General features: G+C 46.5%; 1 protein-coding gene across 5 annotated transcripts in view; it reads left to right on the plus strand.

Moving 5' to 3' along the window:
* STAC3 (SH3 and cysteine rich domain 3) overlaps window positions 1–8,822 on the plus strand; it is a 35,572-nt gene extending 26,750 nt beyond the window's left edge. For all 5 annotated transcript variants that reach the window (XM_063119238.1, XM_063119241.1, XM_063119242.1 and 2 more), the window contains 5 exons: window positions 434–480; window positions 1,550–1,641; window positions 2,900–2,951; window positions 5,246–5,395; window positions 7,896–8,822. In XM_063119238.1, coding sequence (XP_062975308.1) covers window positions 434–480; window positions 1,550–1,641; window positions 2,900–2,951; window positions 5,246–5,395; window positions 7,896–7,994 — 440 coding nt within the window. In that variant the 3' untranslated portion in view covers window positions 7,995–8,822. The remainder of the gene's footprint in view (window positions 1–433; window positions 481–1,549; window positions 1,642–2,899; window positions 2,952–5,245; window positions 5,396–7,895) is intronic.
* The last annotated feature ends 2,675 nt before the right edge of the window (window positions 8,823–11,497 follow it).

Here is an 11,497-nt window from a genome sequence, read left to right on the forward strand (position 1 = left end):
TCGTCCATGGAAGCCCAGTGGGTGACTTTGGGCCAGTCATGGACTCTCAGCCCAACCTACTTCACAGGGTTGTTGTTGTGAGGATAAAATGGAGAGGAGGAGGATTATAGGAACCCACCTTGGGTTCCTATATTTAAATGTAATAATAAACATAAATAAATAAATAATTATAGGGGAAACAAAACGAAAAGGATGAGGCAAATGCAATGTACAGACATGCATATTACTGCTAAGGCTGAGCATGGTAAAAACCATGAAAATGGAGTGGAAGGATTGTTCATTTTTAGGGAACATTACAGAGAACAAAACTAGGGGAAAGAGTTGTATTTTGGGGGATGTTATTTTCAATGCCTCAGTCAGGGGAAGGGGGCAACTCTCTGAACTCTGCTCTTACCTTGTCTTCTTCCCCCCCCTTTTTTTTGTGGGCATCCAGGAAATCCAGAAGGGCAGAAGGCGGAGAAGAATGCACCTGATGACAAGGTGGCTGCCTGCCTGCCTGCCTGCCTGTTTCCTCCTATGGGGTGGTGTGTGTGTGTGTGTGTGTGTGTGTGTGTGTGTGTGTGTGTGTAGTGTGCTGTGCCTGAAGAGCAGCAAGCCTGGACGTCGCACACTCTGACCTGCAAAGCCCCCTCCTTCCCCACATCCCAGACGTGTGTGGAGCCGCTCAAGGGTGTATTCCCTGAGCTGTTGAGATAATTGAAACGGCTGCAAGCTGCGAATTGCATGAGGAAAATGTCAGCACGAACCCGGCCATGCACATTTGTGGACAGGATGGGTGCAGAGGAAAAAGCAACCGAATTCCCTACACATGGCAGCCCTTGGTGTTAAGGTGCTCAATGTATAAATGGGACTTTAAGTCCTCCTGGCATAAACGGTTTTGGGCAGGGATAGAGAGACTTCAGGGATCTACAGGGATCCCTCCGAGGCCCTCTTCCAGGTGCCCCCATTGTCTGAAGTGAAGAGGATGTCTTCAGGGGCGTTGGACCTTTTTGGCCATGGCACTATCCTTCTGGAATACTTTCCCCAGTCAGGTTCACCTGGTGCCCCTGTGTCATGTCTTCTAGATTTTTCCCCCAGGCTTTGAACCCCTGAGGTGTTTCTCCTACTTCTACGGTTGTTATTAGCACTGCCATTTAGTGTTTGTATTGTAGTTTTATTGATTATTGTAAACTGCCCTGGAGATTTTGAATTGAAAGTTTTTTTTCTAAAAACATACAAATGTTTTAAACAACATTAAAAATAAAAAAATAAATTAAATTAAATTAAAGGCCAGAATATGTGAACTTGGCTTCACAAGGAGGCCAATTTGAATTTCTGCTCACATTGGGGAGCTGTTTCAAATGGCCTGTCTGTGGCAATGATTTAGTGTGCATTACCCCCACGTTGGACAAAACGAAGACCTGGGAAGGATGTGGTTTTGGAACTGTTTGCAAGGGAACCCTTGGAGAGGCTATTCTTTTTGAGCCTTGAAGGGACCCTGGCTTTTCTGACTGCTGTCAAGAAGTCCGACTGCTTAGTCTGAACGTGCCTCCTTTCTTCTTTTCAACAGAGTAAGAAGCAGCAGACTGGGTTCCCCCAGTCTCATTACTTTATTGCACTTTATCGCTTCAAGGCCTTGGAGAAGGATGACCTGGATTTCCAGTGAGTGAGAAGATTTATTTTGTTGTTGGTGATGTTGCTGTTGGTCAGGATACACCAAGCTCTGACAGTCTCGGAATCAGAGGCAACTCCCAGCATGGCAACTATTTAGGTTGAGTTTCTGATATACTTAGCTCACCTCTTATCACAGAAGTGAAGCTAGATCCTCTAGGACTGCCTTTCCCCAACCTTATGTCCTCCAGATGTGTAGGACTACAACTTCCATAATCCCCAGCCAGCATAGTTGATGGTAGCTGAGGATTATGGGAGTTGGAGTCCAACACATTTGGAGGGCTCCATGTTAGGGAAGGCTTCGGTAGGGTGTTCCTAGCTGTCACCTGAACGCCATTTTACTTGTTAATTTTGACACTGAGATTAATGTCAGCACTGGGAAAAGTAACATGTGAAGGTGGTGTATATCTAAGTTTGCTTTTCCCAGTTGTCTGAGCAGTAATTAATAGCTAGAGGCTTTGGGACATGCAAGGGAAATAAAGTCTAAAAGTTTCTCTGCCAAATGTCTACTCCTGCTAGACTGGGAAGACTTCTAAAAGATCTCGGTGGTGGTGGTGGTGGGGAAAGCAAAACTGTTCAACCCATCGTACCCACATAACTTATCCAGGGTGGGATGCAAATGTATGTGAGGGACTATGTTAAAAATGAGGCGCTTAGCAAAAAAATAAAAAGGTGTCGCTTATTTTGAAGGGTTGTTCCTTACTGAAGGACATCCGAGTCCTGCGGAAAACACCATAGCTGTCTCTCTAAGTTCAATGTTATTTTCATGATTTCAATCAAGCCGCTCTAACCTGGAGTTAATGAGGTATAGGAAGGCTATAGTGATACTGGAGCTTGACTTCCCCCATTCTGTCTCAGGACGGCTTACAGGGCTTTAGAAAGGTGGTGGAGTTGTGGTCAGGGTCAGGATGAGGGGGGCTATGAGAATATGGCATTGGAATGCAGACATCAATTCCAGTGGTGATGAGAGTAGAGCCCCACCATCCAATGAGTCTTGCTGAGTGAAGAAGAATAATGAATGTGGCAGTTGCTAGGCAACCACCAGAGCTCATCGAGACCTTCCTAATCTTGGTGAATGTTAGCCATGGTAGTGAGGAAAGTTTGTTCCTGTCTGGTTTGGTCAACTACTCAAGCTGGGGAGAGAGTTAATAACCTGTCCAAGGCTCCAGAATCTCTGCGGGCAGCTCCAGAATGTATGGCCCATTGTGGTTTGCAGCAATATTTTCAAATTGGGCCTGTTCTCTTTCAGCCCTGGGGACAAAGTTGCCATCGTTGATGACTCCAATGAAGAATGGTGGCGGGTAAGAAGAGTGTTTCTGCTTCAGGACCAGGCCCTGGCTATTTGAGGGGAATTGTTTCTGGTCTCTGGAACGAATATTTAAAAATATCTACAAAGTCCATTGGGGCCATAAGCATTCTTTGAGGCTTACCTCACTTATAGTTTTAGAACTAGGCTGTTTGAGCTTGACTTGCTGTCTCAGTTGTGGGCTTCTCTCTGCTCCTTCAGTGCTGCTCAAAGCATGTTCATGTGACAAATACATACCGGTTTTATTGATGCTTGGCCTTTGAAGTGCTGTTACTGAGTCAAATAGGATGGTGAACAAGTCTGGCCTGTGACCTCTGAGTTGAGGGCAATGGTTGGTTTCCTGTACCTGCTGCGGGTGCTCTGCGTAGGTACTCAGATGTCCTTTCCTTAACATGACAGCCAGGACTGAAGTGCCAGCAAGCCAGCAGCAATCAACACCAAGAAAGGTGCAGAGATAAGGTAGATAAGAGTGGCACACGCTGGCCTGGTTCAGACAACACGCAAAACCATGCTTAACCATTAACCATTTTGTGGTTAAGCAGCATGGTTTAGCGTGTTGTCTGAACCAGGCCAGAGTGGGGGGAGATTTAGCAGTCTGTGTGATACCTGTGGTTTGTCTACTGAGAACAAAATAGACAATTTTTTTGAGGTGTGTGTGTGTGGGGGGGGCCTTGAGAATCATTTGATTGAAAAGTAAGCTACCGTATTTCTTTGATTGTAACACACCATCGATTGTAAGACGCACACTCATTTCAGTACCACCCACAGAAAAAAAGCTTTGATTCTAAGAATAATAATCGCACCCCGCGATTCTAAGACGCACCCCGTTTTTAGAGTTGTTTATATGGGGGGTGGGGAAGTGCATCTTAGAATCGAAGAAATACAGTATTAATCTTCTAAATAAATAAACTAACTAAAAATAGGGTCTTGGTGCATATTGATCTGTGAAAAGGCTTGGGATGGTTTAGCACTGAAGTCTGCTACCATGCTTTTTTGGGTAACCCCATAAGAGTTAAACCAATTTAGTACTCATTTACATTTGTGGAAGAGCTCATTGTTTAAGGGCTACTGTTTATACACAATGAAGCCACCACACTACTTTTTTAAAAAAAAGTACGGTGGGGGGGGGGGATGAGCAGGGAAGTGGCAGAAGAGAGAGTGGGTGCTCAGTTCTTTCTCTGCTTGACATTTCTCCACTCCAGATTGCCATTCCCTGGGAGGTTGTTTCCCTGTGAGGTTCATATATGTGTTTGTGTGTGTTGGCCAAGGGGCGTGTGTGTGTGTGTTATCCTCCTACTGCCTTGCCTGCTCCAGCCAGACTTCTTTCTGACTGGGTGACAAATGGACTGAGGAGAATTATTGAAGAGGATAGTGGTGAAGCACCTGTTCCTGCCTGATTATTCTCCCCTGCAATTTCCACCCCTCCCATGGCATTATCATTATGAATCAATCACAGGATTGGAAAGCCCATGCATGCCTCAAAACATGAAATAGTCCATCCTCAGCCAATAACACTTTATGAATGAAACGTGCCCTGTTTTCTGTGGTAATGAACTGGACACTTTTGTGAAGAGGTTCAAAAAAAACCTGTAACATTAATTTTGATTTTTTTGGTCCTTTTTGAAAATAACCTTTTTGTAAGGCTTTAGTAACCTTTCTTGTCCAAAATGTGTTTTTTTTTTAATGTTCCCCATTTAGAACATGGCAAGTCACTATCCTGAAAATAACTTAATGAGAAATCTGGATGGTTATTGATGTACGTTTTTGGAAAGGAAGAAGAAGAAATCGAAATGTATTCTGTTAGCAAGAGCCTATATTCTAAAATAGTAGTTAGTGGCCCCGTTCAGAAGACACCTTAAACCATGGCTTTAACCATGGTGATTAAGCCAGAAAGTCAGGCTGTGTTCAGAAGACACCTTAAACCATGGCTTTAACCATGGTGAATAAAGAAAAAAGCCTTATTCACCATGGTTGAAGCCATGGTTTAAGGTGTCTTCTGAATGGGGCCTATATCTTCTTCTTCTTCTTCTTCTTCTTCTTCTTCTTCTTCTTCTTCTTCTTCTTCTTCTTCTTCTTCTTCTTCTCTTCTTCTTCTTCTCCTCCTCCTCCTCCTCCTCCTCCTCCTCTTGTTTATGTGTTAAGAATTATCAAGACTTTCCCCCTCTTTCTAGTTGTTTTTCAGGAAATAAATTCAAGTATATTAATTCTGTCCTGTTTGGTGGTGGTAGAATTTGGAATTTTTGGTGTGCTGGCTTCCTTAGAGTTTACCTTTGCGTGTGGATCTCCTAGGGCAAGAAAATTGGGGAGGTCGGGGACAAAATCGGATACTTTCCACCAAACTTCATTATCCGGGTGCGTGCAGGAGAACGAGTACACAAGGTGATGCGGTCCTTCGTGGGCAATAAAGAGATTGGACAGATCACGCTAAAAAAGGATCAGGTAAGTCACTTTATCCAGCTATAGCTTAACTCCCCAAAACTTACATACACAGAAGTCTGAAAGCCAGAACAGTGGTGTAACTTTGGACCAAAACTCTGGAAATGGATGCTCAGTTCCCTGATCTACAGAACCGCTTCCTTCATGAGCTCATGCTTCACACACGCCCTCAAACTGCCAAGCCCCTGCAGGTATTTCTCATGCTAATGGGTCTTAAAAAACCCCCGCATACTTTTAGTCCTGAAGGCTTTTTGGTCCTTCACTTCTGTTTATAAATGTGTTCTTGTGTTTTTAGATCTTTACCCTGCTGCTGGTTTTTACTCTGGTGTTATTATGTTTTAATAAAAGGTGTTAAGGGTTTTATTTTAGGATTTATCATGTTGTATTCTAGAGTTTTAATTTGTGAACCGCCCAGAGAACTTTGTCTACTGGGCAGCATAGAAATAATGGGAAAAATGACTACAAAACTGGTGATACTGGATATAAATAGCCTTATTATTATTATTATTATTATTATTATTATTATTATTATTATTATTTACTCCCAGCAGCCATTGAAAAGCAAAACAAAAGCAACAACAACAAATAACAAAACTGCTAACAGTCAATAGCTTTCTCTCCCTTCCCTCCACACCATACATATATACATACACACACCTATACTTCTATCATTGAGGGAGACGCATTCCACTCTTATATTCCTTCCTATAATTAGCCCTGTGAGTCAGAACCAGAAACAAGGTAGTTTGAGGAACTCCTACCAACCCTTAGAAATGTGTGTTTCTTGAATCCCTGAGCAATATGCAAGTGGTGCTTAAAACAATTTAGCATTTTTCCTGGTCTGTAAACTGATTGAAAAAAGGGTTTGTGGCCTATAATGTAGATCTGACTTTAAAATGAACCCCCCCCCTTCTTTCTTTTTTTTGTGGCCTGAATTAATATCATTCAGGCATGACTGATTCTTAAAACGGATTCACAGGGCTTTGCTAGACCTACCGGGTGTTCCATCGTTGAGGAGCGGTGAAAGCGGATTTTCCCGTTCAGCCGTGACGCCTCATGATCCACACCTGCCTTCGATTTGTGGCGGAAGTTTGCGCCGGTTGTGCTGCCGCCGCCGTGAGCACGGTTGCGCAGCCACACCGGCCTGATTGCTGCGGCTTTTTTTTTCGCTCGCTGCACGGTTTGCGCAAGTCCGAAAGACCGCAAACTTGCGTGGCCGTCAGCGATGCCGCCGCCGGCCCGGTGGCAGTGGCAGTGCCAGCTGAAGTGCTGCTGGTGCTGTTGAGGGTCAACATTGATGCGCTCACTTCCTGATGGGGGTCGTGGCGGGTGTAATATGACCCGAGGTCAATCATCTGCATGGGCACTCTGTGCCTACATCTCCCATCATGCCTCTGAGGTGTCGGTGGCGATGACCGCCTCTGTGCCCTGTGCCCCATCCCAAGGAGCCAACCCACATCTGGCCGTAGCCATAGCAGCAGCCCACAAACAGCTCTGCCCTCTGCCAGCCTGGTACCCACACTAACAGGCAGCGTACAGCACCGCCATTATGCGGCCACGGTAGCTGCCCACCGCAAGGAGTCACCAGCCACTTTTCCGTTCCTCCGTTCCTGCGCAAACTATCACTGGGGTAATAATAAAAAAAAGCCGCTCCGCCACGCTGCCCCAGCTGGCGGATTGCGCGCAAATGGCGGAGGCGGCTTGACCGAAGCTGCTGACCACTCCCCCTTAGCACGCCTTTTCCTGCCCAGTGGGGACCGCAGTGACCTCACATCCTCCCACACGTACTCCGAATTACCGCGGGACGGCAGGAAAAGGCGCACTAGAACTCACTTTTTTAAAGTTGGGAGAAAGAGGCTTCACCGCAGGATAACGGCGGATCCTCGTGAACGTCATCTGGAAGCCTCGACGTGACTGCGGAAGGTAACGCGCGCTACAGCCTCGTCTAGTAATGCCCTTAGTGTCACTTGTGAAACCACCCCTAGTGTTGAGATACCACTGCTCAGGCACTGAACACCACCAGGTGCTTCCCACTTTCAATCTCTCTAGGCCAGACTAAATGTTGCAGAATATTCAGCTCTGCTGAAAGTGGCCACGCCATCTCGCAGGTTCTCTTCTCTCCCTCTAGAGGAGGGGCAGGCAATTTGTGCCCCTCCAGATGTTTTGGACTACAAGTCCCACAATACCTGACCATTGTCCATGCTGGGTGGGGCTGATCGGAGTTGCAGCCCAAAACTACAGCCTCATGTAGGGCTTTCAAACCCTGATCTGGGTGGTTTTAAACCCTACCGCTGCTTCTGTTCCTTCAAGCCTTGCATTCTTTTAAAGGTCAGCCTCACACTGCTGTTCTGTGGTTGCTTTTAAATTTGTAATACCTTCAAACTTGCATAGATGACAAAGGGCTGTTTTCCCTCCTCCTTCTGGGAGAAGTGATAACCTTATAATCCCCATGTGGCATCAAACCTTCCTCACCCATTCCCCCTTTTCCTTCATTCTGCTGTAGATTGTGGTGCAGAAAGGTGAGGAGCTGAACGGGTACGTGAAAGTCTACACTGGCCGCAAAGTGGGGCTCTTTCCCGTCGACTTCCTGCAAGAGATCTGAGGCCCAGCCCTGGCATTTGTGATGGTTTTGTAGCCAGGGCTGGAGAAGGCCAGTTGTATCCTTGGAGAGAGATTCTCAGCTACCAAGGACTCTGTGCAATGGCGCTGAGTTCTGTGAGTGACTGTGGCCCAGAGTGAAGCTATCCCACCAAGACCTGTTTTCTCTGAGCTAGGATTCAAGTCGAGTACACAATTCTGCCACCTTCAGGGCCTCGATGCTCCCCTTGAACTCAGCGGCTTGGTGGCAGACTACAGAATGATGATATAGCCACGGAAGTGTTGGGATGCAGCTGAAGCTGCTCTGCTTCCTGTCTGCAAAGGAAGTGGATGGAGATCGTTCATGTTGACTGCCGGACTTGACAAATGGCATTTGCTGCTGCCTCCTTCAGGTGGCGCCAAGCTTGTGTGCATGTGTGTTGACTCAGAGACAAAATGGCTGCCCCTTTGCTGGCGGGGGTTGGGCCTGGCTCCCCTTGTTACTTGGATTGCTAAATTTTGTTATGTTTTACCTGCGTATGTTATCTCTCTCCCTCTCTCTCTACCCCCAACAGTCTACCTACCTTGACATAAATTGGCAAGATTTGGGATCAGTGTCCAATGAAAAGGCCTGATAGCTTGGGAGGATATATAGGGCTGTTCAGCTCTGGTTATGTTGACGTGATATACCTCTTTCGTTATCATCTTCCTCCATTTTCCTGCTGTTGTGAAATGGATGCTTTTCAGGGCGTCCCCTTTCAGTGACCCTCTGGCCTCAGTGATGAGGGAGTTCTGATGTACTACATGACTGTATTTTTTGCAGCGTGTATCTACATGTATATCTCTATACACAGCCTCTGCTGTGGCTTTGTCTGTTGACATGAGGTGGGAGAAGAGCATGCAAGGCCTCTAACCACTTGGCTACAATAACGTGGGGATTGCTTGGTGTCTGAAAAAGGCACCTTGTCTGTTTCCACGATGCTTATGGCTCAGGGAGGTCTTTGGACTCTGTACTGGATTGAGCCCTTTAGATGTTACAAAGGTGAGGCAACAGAAGGTTTGCATGAAGGCCTCCTGAAGGTCTCCTCCTATGCTTCAGGTATAACAGCTGAAGTGGTCACTTCTGCATCTCCCCCATGGAAAGAGGCAGGAGTGATCTGCCCATCTGGAACATGTTAATCTCTCAATGGGGAAGAAGCATGAAAAGATGTTCCATTAGTTTGTATTTGTAATGTCTGAAACGAATTTTTCTTTTTACTTCCCAGATTATTGGAAGGCAGATGGCCGGGGTGGGTGGGGGGATGATGCTATAGACCAGGGATAGGCAACCTGGTGCCCTCCAAATGTTTTGGACTACAGCCGCCATAATACTTCACCTATGAACATGTTGGCTTGGGCTCATGGGAGCTGTAGTCCCAAAACATCTGGAGGGCACCAGGTTGCCTCCCCCTGAGACACTGACTTGTGTCCTGTGCTAAGATGTTACCAGGTTTCAGGGCTGCTGTGAGAGTTTACAGGCAGCTTTTGGGTGCATGGGCGGTGTGGGATCACTACATTTGCAGCATGTGATGGCTGCTGGCTCTTGGCCTAATCACACTAAGCCCTTTGCTCGCTCACACCTTGAACCCTTGCAAAGTTATTTGTGCACACTCTTGTGCGTGTTAACGATTGCATGCTGTGGTTTGGCCTCACATTTTCATATGGATGCGCTCACACTTGCTTGTCATGGCCTCTCTCAAGAAAGCAAGTTTGCAAGTGACTTGTCATCCTCACTGACTCACAGTTGGCGACACTTGCCAAAGCATGCTAAGAGAGCAGCATGCTCCGAATCCTGCTTGGCTGTCACCCACATTTTGTGCACATGGATACAACCACCTTGCGGTGGGTTCTCTCCTTGGTGTGAAACACTCAGAAGTCAACAAGACAGCAGTCCTGCCTGTCTCCCTTGCTAGTGCTGTCACCCTGGAATCCGCACTCTCTCATGCGCTTCCTCTGGCTCCGTGATCAAAATAGGCTTATGCACCTCCATGGTGATTAAGAACATAAAAAGAGCTCTGCTGGTTCAGACCGAGGGTCCATCTGTCCAGCACTCTGTTCACACAGTGACCAGGCTGCAAATAAGTGGGGATCCTTGTACCAATTCTCTCTCAATCTATATTTTCGGGATCTCTCCACCACCGCTCCCACTGTTGGGTCCCATTTGTCTTGCATTTCATGGAGGCTCCACCTCAAATATAGGTCAGCAGTGCCTTGCCTGTGACAAGGGGTGCATAACCTTTTCAGCCCTGTGGGTCACATGTGATGCTGGCTGGGGCTGTGCACACGCATGCACATAGATGCGCGTATGCATGCACGTCTCAGTGATCGTGATAGAGATTGTTCTTTCCTCACTGTTAGCAGCAGCAGGGAAAGAGCGACCTGGGTCAGGGTCTGTAGGGGGAAGGGTGCGGAGAGTTCTGGCGGATTTGGCAATGGTGGCAGGGTCAGGGCACCTCAGAGGGGGTGCCAGTTGTATACCCCTGGTCTATGATGTCATCTGTCCACTACAGAGCTCTGACACTTTCACAAGACTCTGGCTGACTTGGTTATGTGGTCTCTTCTGAAATGTTACAAGCGTTATTCCCTTTATCCCACCCCAAGCCCCATGATGGTTTTCATATAGTCCAGTTCCCTCTAGATGTTTGGGGCTAAAGCTGCCGTAATCCCTAACCATGGTGACTGGGGCTGATGGGAGCTGTAGTCCAGAACATCTGGACAGAGCCAGGTTGCCTATCCCCCCGGACTAGCTGAACAAAGCCTGCTTGTGTTGGGGTGACTCTGATGCACAAAGAGAGGAATAGGCTAACCAGCTTTTACTGCTGCTGCCATACCCCATATTTATTTCTAGGTTAATTAACGAGCAAGAGTTCTTGGGACTGATGTGAACTCTAGTCACGGTCGGTTACTAGTTCACATTGAGGATGATCAGACTCGCCACCCACTCTTCAAGATTAAATAGCACAGAACCAAATGCCAGAGTCTAGTTTAAGTTGAAGCAAGAACTATTGAATCCCCAAGGCAAAATTCAAAATGTATTCAGAAACAAGGAGAAGGGTGGTTTATTTCTGGAAGAGAGACTAAAAGAAGTCTGGCACATAAGGAAATACTCATAAAACATCACTCTAGCAAAAGAGCATCGAAAGTTTGATGTTAACGCTTAGCAAACAAGGAGGAAAGGTTATATAAGGTTAAGCCCATTTCAGGTAGATGTAAACAGTCCCTAAGCAAGGCCTGGAGAGCAAGATACTATGTCCCCAGCATGGGGACTCTGTGGTTCCAACTAGGCATATTGGGGCTGTGTGGGTGGGTGCAAAAGAGAACAAGGAGGGCTATTTGTCACAAGGTCCTTGGTTTTGTATCTGCCACAATTTCATGTTAGTATTATCTCTTGCAAGACTGTGAACCTGTCGGTTTTTTTTTTTTTTGAACCAACTGATTGTGCATCAGCTGTGTTTCACCTTCACCCAAAAAGTGCAGGTCTGAGTCGTG

The sequence above is a fragment of the Elgaria multicarinata genome, chromosome 3, assembly GCF_023053635.1.
Source record: "Elgaria multicarinata webbii isolate HBS135686 ecotype San Diego chromosome 3, rElgMul1.1.pri, whole genome shotgun sequence".
NCBI classification, from domain to species: domain Eukaryota; kingdom Metazoa; phylum Chordata; class Lepidosauria; order Squamata; family Anguidae; genus Elgaria; species Elgaria multicarinata.